Source organism: Mobula hypostoma, chromosome 23 (genome assembly GCF_963921235.1).
Source record: "Mobula hypostoma chromosome 23, sMobHyp1.1, whole genome shotgun sequence".
NCBI lineage: Eukaryota > Metazoa > Chordata > Chondrichthyes > Myliobatiformes > Myliobatidae > Mobula > Mobula hypostoma.
Window position 1 is genome coordinate 16752707 of NC_086119.1, and position 13577 is coordinate 16766283.

The following is a 13577-nucleotide window of genomic DNA, read 5'->3' on the forward strand; positions in this document are numbered from 1 at the left end:
GAAAATCAGTCTGGGGCTTAAACATTGCTCATTAAGAACTACTATCACTGTTAGGGCTGCAGGAAGCTGACTGCATTCATTTACGCCTGCAGTCCCAGCTGCCTGGGGACTGAGACAGGGATAGAAAAGGATTAATGAATGTTATCCCAAGAGTGAAAAAGACATACAGTACATGTGCAGAGAAGCCAGAGAAAGATACTGAGCCTACACCACTAGAGTCAAAAGAAAACATCAAAGATGCTTATCTCTGCCAAGAGTAAACACAAATTAAAACAAAAACACTTGCTGGAGATCTGTAATATAAACAGGAACTGGAGCTATTCATGCCGTATCTGTTGAGAGATTTCAAGCCAAATATCATTCATCAGTACTCTAAATAAAGAGAAAACAAGTTAGAGCTGAACTGCAGGGAGGGTGAGGGAGGAAGAAAGAGGGCAGTGGGAACCACAACCAGGACATGCTCTCTTCTCTGAGGTGCAGGAGCCTCAGGAGCCACACCAGCAGGTTCAGGAACAGTTGCTACCCCTCAGCCATCAGGATCCTGAACCAAAAAGGATAACTTCACTTGCCCCCATCACTGAAACGTTCCCACAACCTATGGACTCACTTTCCAGTACTCATCATCTTAAGTTTTCAGTATTTATTGCATATTTATTATTATTTCTTTCTTTTTGTATTTGCAGCGTTTGTTGCCTTTAACACTCTGATTGAACGCCCGAGTTGGTGAGGTCTTTCACTGATTCTGCCATGGCTGTTATTCTATGGATTTATTGAGTATGCCTGCAAGACTATGAATCTCAGAGTTGTATACGGTGACATATACATACTTTTATAATAAATTTACTTTGAACATCTCTGATAGAATGATCTCAAAGGGACTGTATCAGGACTGCTCAGTTCTGCTGCAAGCCACCCATCGATAACCCCGTCTGTAACAGTGGCCCAGTGTTACTCTCCATGAGCATTGTGTTGGAGGATACTGCCCACAGCTCTGCATTTCACAACTTCTATGTTCCTCTGTATTCTCTTTTTTCTAACAGCCTCATTACACTGACTTTACCTTCCTTTTCCCTCCATGCCCTCATTAACCTATCAACTAGGTGACTCCTCTTCCAGCTTAATCCTCAAGTCAGGGGTGGCAAACCCTTTTGAGATCTTGTGCCCAAATTGGCGATAACATTCTAAAAATATTCTCACAGCCACAGTAACTGTGAATAGAAATTATCATTAATTAATGAATTAGTAACAATTTTTTTCCCCGGAAGGAGAAGTTGATATTTATGCATTCAAAACTTCCCCCAAGTACTGCAGGAGCATCAAAGCTGTTGAACTGTGTAGGTTGGAATATGCTGCCAGGGGTGGTGGTAGAGGTAGAAACATTCAGGACATTCAAGAGACTTAAGATAGTCACATGGATGAAAGAAGAATGGACTGTATAGAAAGTTTAAAGTTCAAAGTATATTTATTATCAAAGTGCAGACATGTATGTCACCATATACAACCCGGAGATTTTTTCAAGCATACTCAATGAATCCAATAGATTCAATGAAAGACCACACCAACAGAGCAGTCGACCAGTATGCAAAAGACAACAAACTATGTAAATACACAAAAAAAGTAAATAAAACAAATAAGCAATAAATAGAGAACATGAGATGAAGAGTCCTTGAAAGTGAGCCCACAAGCAGGGGAAGGGTTAGATTGGAGTGGAATAAAAGGTCAGCACAGCATTGTGGGCCGAAGGGCTTGTACTGTGCCATATTGTTCTATACAGAAGGTGGTAGCCGCTTTTCAGAGAGAACGCTTCTATATACAGCAATGTAATAATGACCAGACAATCCGGCCTAATGACACTGAGGGATAAAAGTTGGCCAGGCATCCGTTACATCTGTCAGGGGCCAAGGGTTCACTCGGAATCATACCCTTTAACACTGCAGTACTCCCTCAGTGTCAATATCACCGACTGTGCACAATTCTCGGAAGCAGCTCTTGAACATGCAACTCTGCAACCTAGAAAGCTAGCTACTGAAATAACAAGACTACGTTAAAGTGCTTGGTACAAGAGAAAATTTCATAGAAACATAGAAAACCTACAGCACAATACAGGCCCTTTGGCCCGCAAAGTTGTGCCGAACATGTCCTTACTTTAGAAATTACCTAGGGTTACCCATAGCCCTCTATTTTTCTGAGCTCCATGTACATATCCAGGAGTCTCTTAAAGACCCCATTGTATCTGCCTCCACCACCGTCGCCGACAGCCTGTTCCACGCACTTACCACTCTCCGCGTAAAAAACTTACTCCTGGCATCTCCTCTGTACCCACTGCCAAGCACCTTAAAACTGTGCCCTCTCGTGCTAGCCATTTCAGCCCTGGGAAAAAGCCTCACTATCCACACGATCAATGCCTCTCATCATCTTATACACATTTCTTAAAGGAATTTTGCATTTTTGGGTCAGCTGATCATTTTGAAGCAGTTTTACTGTGTGGAATTAATGGACAGTGAATCGGAAAGTAACGTGTTCTTCATCATCGGGGTCTCTCTTCCACCCATCCAGGATATTTATCAGGAGCGCTGCCTTTAGCATTGTCAAGGATCCCTCCCATTCATCCCACAATTCCTTTGACCATCAGGCAGGAGTTACCAAAGCAACAGGACAAGGACAATTAGGATGGGAAACAGCTTCTTCCCCCAGGCCGTAAGGCGACTAAACTCCCTGCCACCACCCTGGTCTCGTTATGTATGAAGGACCAGTAGCATTATATTGTTTACTTTTTAACTCGTGCCCTAAATGTATCTTATGCTAGAGTACAATCTTTTGGAATATATTATTTGTGGTAATATTAATTTACGTGTTGTGTGTGAGTTATTTGCACTGTGTTGTGCACCTTGGTCCGGAGGAATGTTGTTTCATTTGGGGGTTTCCAAGTATACGGTTGAATGACAACAAACTTGAACATTCAAGGTGCATTGTATCATTTCTTAATGCATGCATTTCTAATCTAATCTAATTCCAGTAAAGGAACTTACTTTGTACATTGATGTTATTTCAAAGTTTCTTATTTGTTTAGTGGAGATGGAAACTAATGCCAGTGCCAGCATTTACTCCCCACCCCTAAAGAGCTTTGAACTGAGTTGGAAATGGAGCATTCATCATGTTGGTGGACCTGGACTCAGTTATAGACCAGAACAGGTGAGGAAGGCAGATCTTTTTCCCTGAATGACATTATTGAAATAGCTACGTTTTTTAATAACAATCTAACGCAGATTCAACATGCCATCTAAAACTTTGACAAACTTTCATAGATGCATGGTCGAAAGTGTACTGACTGGTTAAACCATGCCCTGGCATGGGAACACCAATGCCCTTGAACGGGGAAAAAAAATATACAAAAAGTAGTGGATACAGCCCAGTCTATCACAGGAAGAGCCATCGCCTCCATTGAGCAGATTTATATGGAGCAACGTTGCAGGAAAGTAGCATCCATCATCAGGGACCCCCACCACCCAGGTCATGCTCTCTTCTCACTGCCACCATAAGCAAGGAAGTACAAGAGTCTCAGGACCCACACCACCAGGTTCAGGAATAGTTATTACCCCTCAACCATCAGGCTCCTGAACCAAAGGGGATAACTTCACTCACCCTAACACTGAACTGATTCCACAACCTATGGACTCACTTTTAAGGACTCTACAACTCATGTTTTCAATATTTATTGCTTATTTATTATAATCACATTTTTGCTTTCTTTTTGTATTTGCAGTTTGCTGTCTTCTGCACATTGGCTGTTTGTTTCTGTTGTGTGGTTTTTCAATGATTTTCTTGTTTCTTTCTACTCAGTGTGAATGCCCGCAAGCAAATAAATCTCAGGGTTGTACATGGTGACATATATGTACTTTGATAATAAATTTACTTTGAACTTCGATTGATATGTTACTGTTATCGAGACCAGCTTTTTTGCTCTCATGATTCAGACTTACTCAACCGCTTAAACAGTCCAGCTGCCAAGCGAGACTCAACCTCACATCTCTGGATCAGGGATCCCAGACTCCGGCTGCCAGCAGCGAAAGTGGCTTGCTTTGAGCTTACCATAACACTCCCTCCTTATTTTCTTCATCTTCCTCCTGCACAGTCTGCTTTCTGAACTGGATATCTTCATCTGAAAGACAGACAAGCAGAAATCAGCCATCTGAAATGAAGGAACAGTGCCAATTGCTCCCCGAAGAAAATATTTCTCACACCTTTTTCTGTCAAGCACATACTGCACGAAAGAAGCCCTTTAGCTCTCTCGATCCACTACAATAATCAAGTACCATTTACACTAGGGGTTCCAAAGCTGGGGAGTACAGACCTCTTGGTTAATGGTAGGGGTCCATGGTATTAATAAAGTTAGGAACCCCAGATTTACACTGATTCTAATTTACTCTAATCTCATTCACATTCCACACTGTACTCCTCATTGTCCTACGGCCTTTCAATGTCCCAAATAACCCGCCCCCCCCCCAAAGTGCTCAATGTTATGCTCCATTACAAAGTCTTCAGCAGCTGTTTAAAATAGACTCGGTGGCTCCTCCTATACTTCCATTTCAAGGTTCATGTGCTGTTCGTTCAGCGATGCTCTTCTGTGCACCACTCTGGTAACACGTCATTATTTGAGTTATTTTCTTCCTGTCAGCTTGAACCAGTCTGGCCATTCTCCTCTGACCTCTCTCATTAACAAGCCGTTTTCACCCACAGAACTGCTGCTGGCTGGAAGTTTAATATTTTCTATTTTTCGCGCCAGTCTCTGTAAACTCTAGGGACTATTGTGTGTGAAAAATCCCAGGAGATCAGCAGTTTGAGACACTCAAACCACCCCATCTGGCACCAACAATCATTCACTAGTCAAAATCACTTAGATTTCTTCCATTTTCTGATGTTTGGCAACAAAAACTGAACCTCTTGACCATGCCTGCATGCTTTTGTGCATTGAGTTCCTGCCACATGATTGGCTGATTAGATATTTGCATTAACGAGCAGGGTGTACAGGAGTACCTGATAAAGTAGCCACTGAGTGTATCGTCAAAGTGAAGGCTGATTTATACCTCTGCGTTAACTCGACGCTGTAACCTACGCAAGTGGCCTACGCGCATTGAGAGCATTGATACTTGTGCGTTGGTGTGTCTGCGTTGCACTGCAACTCGCGCACATCGCGCATGCGCACACACCTGCCCGAGCAAGGCTTCATGGTCATGGTAGTCTTTCTCGGGGTAAAGAAGTTTAAAGCGAGCGTCTTTTCTCGTAAAAGCGAAATGTGTTCTCCATAATTTCGGAGGTCTGTAAAGCTTTATGGAAAACACTGCAGCCAGAGTTCCTTCCCTGCCCTTCAGTCGCCCAACGGGAAGCTATTGCAGCGTAGGAAGAAATGCGATGCTACCAAGCGGACCAATCACAGTTGTTGTGGTCTGCGTTGCCGCGACACGTAGTTACATTTTAGGAGAGGTGCACGTCAGACTATGGCATAGGGCTCCGCATAGGCTCTGCATAGGGCTCGCAGCTACACCGTACCTACGGCATCGATTTGACGCAAAAGTATAAATCAGCCTTGAGAGAGAGTCAGTGTTTAGCCCGTATCCCTCAAAGCCTTTCCTACCCATTTACCTCCCAACTGCCTTTAAATGCTGTAATTGTACCTACCCAGAAGAATGGCAGCTCATTCCATGCATCCACCTCCCTTCGTATGAATAACCTATGCATAGGTTTTCTGTTAACTCTTCCTCCTCACCTCAAAACTAGGCCCTCAAGTTTTAGACTCCTCTACACAGGGGGAAAGAATGTGACAATTCACCTTATCTATGCCCCTCTTGACTTTATAGATACTATGTGTGGGGCTCCTCACTCACACCTCTACTGGAGGCATAGAATCGAGATGTAATGGTTGGTGGGTTAATTGGTCATTGTAAACTGTCCCACGGTTAGGCTAGGATTAAATCGGGTTGCTGGCAGTGTGAAGGGTCTGAAGGGCCACTTCTGCCCTGTACTTCTAACTAAATAAACTTTCTAACACTCACTTTCTGCAGGAAGAATATACAGAGGCCAGACAACCTATCAAGCAGCAATGTTGGTTAAGATCCTTGCGGTCACGTGGGGAGCATGAAAGACAGGCAGCACTGGAAGTTACTGGAGTCCCACTGGCTGTCCTTTGACCCGGGTGTGGGTGTGGGGGTGGTGGGTGGAGACCAGCACAGCACAGCAGTGAGTTAGTGTAATGCTATTACAGTGCCAGGATCCGGCTTCGTTTTCCACTGCTGTCTGTGCGTCCTTCCTGTGACCACGTGCGTTTCCTCCGAGTGCTTCGGTTTCCTCCCACAGTCCAAAGACGGACAGGACATTAGGTTAATTGGTCACTGGGCAGAGCAGGCTTGTTGGAGCCAGAAGGGCCTGTCAGCATACTGTATAATAAAAATTCCTTGGTGAATTTAATTTTTCATTTTCATCGACTCAAATTCCAGCTAAAATAACCTGCTATCCCATCTCTGTCTTCAAGAGGAATTTGAAATCTACCTCCTGCAGACTGCAATTTGAAACACGTTTTAGTTTTCATCATGAGTCAGGAGAAGCACAAAGATGTGGGTAACAGAGGAACGTGGTTAAATTAGAGGACTGGTACCCAGGAAAACGAGTCACTTATCTGAAGACTGAGATTCAAGTCCCAAAATGACACAGAGAACTTACAACTAAAATAACTACATAAATCTCAAACAAAGAGTTAAAGATCAGAAGCCCATAAGACATAGGAGCTGAATTAGGCCATTCAGCCCATCAAGTCTGCTCTGCCATTCCATCATGGCTGATTTATTATCCCTCAACCCCCTTCTCCTGCTTTCTCCCAGAACCTTTGACACACTTAGGAACTTTTCGACCTCCACTTTAAACATACCCAATGACTTGGCCTCAACGGCCGTCTGTGGCAATGAATTCCACAGATTCACCACCCCTGACTAAAGAAATTCCTCTTTATCTCTCTTCCAAAGGGACGTCCTTCTATTCTGAGACCGTGCCCTCTGGTCCTAGACCCCCCCCCCCGCAATAGGAAACATCCTCTCCATGTCCACTCCATCTGAGGCTTTCAATACTCGATGGTCATACAGTATTACAGCACAGAAACAGGCCCTTCAGCCCATCTAGTCCCATCCAAGTACTTAACCAAACTTCTCATGAGTGCTGAAATCAAACCCATATCCATGACTTCCAATGACAACTCATTCCAGTTAGTGGTGATGGTAGAACTGCTGGATTACTGTAGGACACAGTCGGTCCATTAACATCCTTCAGGGAAGGAAGTTTACTCCTTTTTCCACTCTGGGCCGTGCATGATTTTAGACCCAATGAGTTCTCTGTTGACTGTCCTCTACAGGTAACTCTGTCCAGTGTAGATAGGGCCAGGCAATAAATGCAGGCTTAGTTGGTGAGTTCCAGATCCTGTCACACAATAAAAAGAAACCAACAGACAGTCTGGAATCAGTATCCAGGACATGGAAAGATGCCTCACCATTCAGGTCAGCTGACTGGTCAAAATGGTGGATATCCAGCAGATAGTTGTGATTAGTCAGTAGACTCACTTCATGGACTGGAGAACCAAGTCCAAGGGTTTAATATCAATCACAATTCTGATTCTCGTCCATAATATCTGGGACTGAAATACAGTTTTCAATTGGCTCCCTCGCTGTTTTCTCATGGTTGGGCGCTGACCCACCGCTGCTCCTTTCCCAGAATGGACTGCGGCCCACAAATCCTGATTGACGATATACCCCGGGGGCAGTACTCCATACCTCACCTCCAACGACAGAGGCACTGGCTGGACCAACACTATCAACACCAGGGAATGAATCCCACCCCAAAGCATGCTGGACCCTCGCTACTTGTGAAAGAGAAAAGTCACATTAAATGTGAAAATTTATCCTTACCACAAGAATTCCCTTCCACGTCATCCAAGAGATTTGCTGTTGAGGCTGCTGTTCCGAGACTGCATTGCCAAATGGGTAAAGGAAAAACACATGTAAACCCTAGACTTGACTACAATAAACAAAAATGATTAATGTTGCCTTTTGGCCAAACCAGTCACATCCCATTTGGGTGGTCACTAAGTACTTTCCAGCCAATGAATGGGGGCCTTCTGTTAAGGCAGGATACTGTCAATCTAGGCACAGCAAGATTCCACACAGAGCAACATAATGGTGACCTGACAATCCATTTGGAAGGCAGCAACAGGAAATCCGAAATAACTGAAAAATAACCAGCAGGTCAGGCAGCATCTGTGGACACAGTATTGGCATTAATGTTTCAGCTTGATAGCTACCCAAGCTCCTCTTCAAAATAGAGGCCTTGGTTAACAAATGCAGCTGAAATGCTCCTCATGCAAAGCACATCGAGGGAAATTATAGGACTTCAGGCCCATAAGATATAGGAGCAGAATTAGGCCCATCGAGCAGAATTTGGCCCATCGAGTCTCCTCCGCCATTTCATCAGGGCTGATCCCTCTCAGCCCCAATCTCCTGCTTTCTCCCTGAAACCCTTCATGCTATTATGAATCAAGAATCTATCAAGCTCTGCCTGAAATATACCCAGTGGCTTGGCCACAACAGTCATCTCCGGCAACGAACTCCACAGATTCCCCACCCTCTGGCTAAAGAAATTCCTCCTCATCTCCATTCCAAATCGATGTCCCTCTATTCCAGGAGTTCCCAACTTTTTTTAATGCCTTGGACCCCTACCATTAACTGAGGGGGTGCATGGACTGAGGCTGGGAACCCCTGCTCTATTCTGAGCATGTGTCCTCTGGTCCTAGACTCCACCATTATACAAATCATCCTCTTCACATCCACTCTGTCAAGACCTTTCAACATTTGATGGGCTTCAGTGAGATACTCCTTCTCATTCTTCTGAGTTCCAGTGAGTACCAGCCCAGGTCCATCAACCGATCCTCATACGAAGTCAATGCAGCACAGACATAATGGCCTTTAGCATTATCATGGAAAAGGATAGAATCAGAGAGGACAGGAAAATTTTTGATTGGGGAAGGGCAAATTATGAGGCTATAAGGCTAGAACTTGCGGGTGTGAATTGGGATGATGTTTTTGCAGGGAAATGTACTATGGACATGTGGTCGATGTTTAGAGATCTCTTGCAGGATGTTAGGGATAAATTTGTCCCGGTGAGGAAGATAAAGAATGGTAGGGTGAAGGAACCATGGGTGACAAGTGAGGTGGAAAATCTAGTCAGGTGGAAGAACGCAGCATACATGAGGTTTAGGAAGTAAGGATCAGATAGGTCTATTGAGGAATATAGGGAAGCAAGAAAGGAGCTTAAGAAGGGGCTGAGAAGAGCAAGAAGGGGTCATGAGAAGGCCTTGGTGAGTAGGGTAAAGGAAAACCCCAAGGCATTCTTCAATTATGTGAAGAACAAAAGGATGACAGAAGTGAAGGTAGGACCGATTAGAGATAAAGGTGGGAAGATGTGCCTGGAGGCTGTGGAAGTGAATGAGGTCCTCAATGAATACTTCTCTTCGGTATTCACCAATGAGAGGGAACTTGATGACGGTGAGGACAATATGAGTGAGGTTGATGTTCTGGAGCATGTTGATATTAAGGGAGAGGAGGTGTTGGAGTTGTTAAAATACATTAGGACGGATAAGTACCCGGGGCCTGACGGAATATTCCCCAGGCTGCTCCACGAGGTGATGGAAGAGATTGCTGAGCCTCTGGCGAGGATCTTTATGTCCTTGTTGTCCACAGGAATGGTACCGGAGGATTGGAGGGCGGCAAATGTTGTCCCCTTGTTCAAAAAAGGTAGTAGGGATAGTCCGGGTAATTATAGACCAGTGAGCCTTACGTCTGTGGTGGGAAAGCTGTTGGAAAAGATTCTTCGGGATAGGATCTCTGGGCATTTAGAGAACCATAGTCTGATCAGGGACAGTCAGCATGGCTTTGTGAAGGGCAGATCGTGTCTAACAAGCCTGATAGAGTTCTTCGAGGAGGTGACCAGGCATATGGATGAGGGTAGTGCAGTGGATGTGATCTATATGGATTTTAGTAAGGCATTTGACAAGGTTCCACATGGTAGGCTTATTCAGAAAGTCAGAAGGCATGGGATCCAGGGAAGTTTCGCCAGGTGGATTCAGAATTGGCTTGCCTACAGAAGGCAGAGGGTGGTGATGGAGGGAGTACATTCAGATTGGAGGATTGTGACTTGTGGTGTCCCACAAGGATCTGTTCTGGGACCTCTACTTTTCGCGATTTTTATTAACGACCTGGATGTGGGGGTAGAAGGGTGGTTTGGCAAGTTTGCAGACGACACAAAGGTTGGTGGTGTTGTAGATAGTGTAGAGGATTGTCAAAGATTGCAGAGAGACATTGATAGGATGCAGAAGTGGGCTGAGAAGTGGCAGATGGAGTTCAACCCAGAGAAGTGTGAGGTGGTACACTTTGGAAGGACAAACTCCAAGGCAGAGTACAAACTAAATGGCAGGATACTTGGTAGTGTGGAGAGCAGAGGGATTTGGTGGTACATGTCCACAGATCCTTGAAAGTTGCCTCACAAGTGGATAGGGTAGTTAAGAAAGCTTATGGGGTGTTAGCTTTCATAAGTCGAGGGATAGAGTTTAAGAGTTGCGATGTAATGATGCAGCTCTATAAGACTCTGGTTAGGCCACACTTGGAGTACTGTGTCCAGTTCTGGTCGCCTCACTATAGGAAGGATGTGGAAGCATTGGAAAGGGTACAGAGTAGATTTATCAGGATGCTGCCTGGTTTAGAGAGTATGCATTATGATCAGAGATTAAGAGAGCTAGGGCTTTACTCTTTGGAGAAAAGGAGGATGAGAGGAGACATGATAGAGGTGTACAAGATAATAAGAGGAATAGATAGAGTGGATAGCCAGCGCCTCTTCCTCAGGGCACCACTGCTCAATACAAGAGGACATGGCTTTAAGGTAAGGGGTTGGAAGTTCAAGGGGGATATTAGAGGAAGGTTTTTTACTCAGAGAGTGGTTGGTGCATGGAATGCATTGCCTTAGGCAGTGGTGGAGGCAGGTACACTAGTGAAGTTTAAGAGACTACCAGACAGGTATATGGAGGAATTTAAGGTGGGGGCTTATATGGGAGGCAGGGTTTGAGGGTTGGCACAACATTGTGGGCCGAAGGTCCTGTACTGTGCTGTACTATTCTATATTTATACGAGTTAGGCCAATGGCTTCACTCTGTATCATTTCCACGTGGCCATGTGCCGTAGGGTAGGCTCCGTTCTCCATCAGAAAAAGGAGGAGAAATATTAAGCCAATGACTTTCTTCTGTGCGGCCACAACTCTATCCTACAGGGTTATTTGTCCCCCTTGCCCCATCTGTGCACCCAAAGTACTGTGCGTTAAGTTACAAACACTGCTGTAACTTAAGCACAGTACTTAGGGTAGCATGGAAGTGTAACGTTGTGCAGCGCCAAAGACCAGAAGATCGGGAATCAATTCCCGCCATTGTCTGTGAGGAGTTTGTACGTTCTCCCCGTGACTGCTTGGGTTTCCTCCGGGTGCTCCGGTTTCCTCCCACAGTCCACAAACGAACAGGTTAGGATGGGTGAGTCGTGGGCACGTCATGTTAGTGCCAGAAGCACAGCAACGTTTGCGAGCTGCCCCCAGCGCATCCTTGGACTGTGTGGGTAGTTGACACAAATGACGCATTTCAAAGTATGTTTCAACCTTTCAATGTACATGCGACAAATAAAACTAATATTATCTTTCATCCTTAACCCGAGCCAGGCTTGCTACTGTCACCGCCTTCTGCAGTTTCCTGCTTCCCCAGCGCTGGTTCAATGGGAAACACAACCTGCCAAGGATACATGTGATGTTTTAAGGAATGCTTTCGCTTCAGCTTCCTCATCTTCGTCTTCTCAGAGAAAGCACGCGCCAGCTCGAAGAGCTTCTTCCGCGTGGCTGCAGAGAGGAAGTAATGCGTCAGTCCCCTTACGTTTGGTCAAGATAGAATTATCAGAGATCACATGATTGACATTCACTCAAACAAAAAGACAGAATTATCGGACATTCACTCAAACAAAAAGAGAATGGAAAATATATTTGTTTTGATATGTGTGTCACTATCATTTAGGTAGCATTTGTGATGCTCCCAGTGTGGTAGTGAAGGGGGTGCTAATCACTCTTACTTCCATCTTCCACCACTGGCTAACAGTCTCGCGGAAAGGCGAGCTGAGTGTGTAAGTGTCTCCCTGCCAGTACATAGCCTCTCCAACAGCAAGCCTCATGTAGTGCCTCCTCGCTGGCGACACACGGGAACTGGACTCCTTTCGGACTCGGGCTGAACTACAGAGGACGGGGAGAAGGTCTGGTCCCTGCACACAGGCCCACCAGTGTGTGGACACGCCCTGGTGCTCGTGAACCAGATCCCCAGCTACGGGTAAATAGCCCCACTGCCCTGTCGGCAGCCTTGGGAGAGACGAAGGCTACAGGAGTAAATCCAGACAGCAAATCCGGAGTGGAGCCCTAAGGTGGCTGGATGTTATCGTACATCCTTCCAGCAGCTCCTGCAGCCAAGCTGGTGCCAAACGTATTGCTTCATAAGCTTTCCTTTGGACTACACTGGTGAGGCTGAGAGGGGATCTTGACAACTGGGCATCTCAGGATCTCCATACCTTCCGCCCAGGCTTGTGATGATGATCATCACCCATTGTCCTTCCAGACAGACGGATGCCAACCATAACTACCTCCAAGAGGATGATGTTGAGCCACCTCCTTGAGTTGCTGCTGTCTTATTTGTGTGTGTCTCTCTCTCTCTAAGATACTTGGGTCACAGTCACGTGGTCACATTTCTTCCCCATTCTGATGTCTGGTCCGAACAACAACTGAACCTCTTGACCATGCCTGCATGCTTTTATTTGAAGACACGCAATTGGCTGGTTAGATTTTTGCATTAACAAACAGGTGTACAGGTGTACCTGAGTGTGCACAAGACAGAAGGGAGGGTGCAGGGGAACTGAGGTGGACAGAAGTGAGGGTAGGATGGGTTAGGATTGGGGGGGGGTGTCGGGATGGGAAGTGGGTACTGTAGGGCATAGACACCAACCTACTGATGGAAAATAATTTCAGGAAGACTCACATTTTCCCATGTGCTTTAATTTGTCCCTGAACAAGGCGTCATCAAGTGGTACACCGCTTGCTTCGGCAACACCAGAGGCACCAGATTCGGCTGCAAGGAGTAGAGGAAGGAGTTAACATTTGCTTCCAAACACTTGCCTCTCACATCATTCTGGCTCTTCATCACAGCAATAAGACACGCCTGGCCCCAGCACACAAACCGCTGGCCTGCTGCCAGTTACTTCCATTCATTTCAGTGCTGTCAGCACATCCGACCTTAGATTATTCTAAAATGACTGGTCCTGACTGTAGTTAAAATTTCATCTTATTTCTTTATATCAGCTCAAGGGTGAAATCGAAGTAAATTTCAGTGACATCTTGGAAGGGGCCCTTATTTCACCTGCCTTCTGGAACTTTAATGAAAAGTTTAAGGCGGCACGCTGACCTATTTTGAGTACATT

The 13577-nt window shown here is 45.3% G+C and overlaps 1 protein-coding gene across 2 annotated transcripts in view; it reads right to left on the minus strand.

The window, feature by feature from the left end:
• The window catches only part of cuedc1b (CUE domain containing 1b), a 135014-nt gene that overhangs the window by 4620 nt on the left and 116817 nt on the right, over window positions 1-13577 (minus strand). For both annotated transcript variants that reach the window (XM_063031166.1, XM_063031167.1), the window contains exons 7-10: window positions 13139-13228; window positions 11868-11961; window positions 7947-8005; window positions 4090-4159 (exon numbers count right to left, since the gene is read on the minus strand). In XM_063031166.1, coding sequence (XP_062887236.1) covers window positions 4090-4159; window positions 7947-8005; window positions 11868-11961; window positions 13139-13228 — 313 coding nt within the window. The remainder of the gene's footprint in view (window positions 1-4089; window positions 4160-7946; window positions 8006-11867; window positions 11962-13138; window positions 13229-13577) is intronic.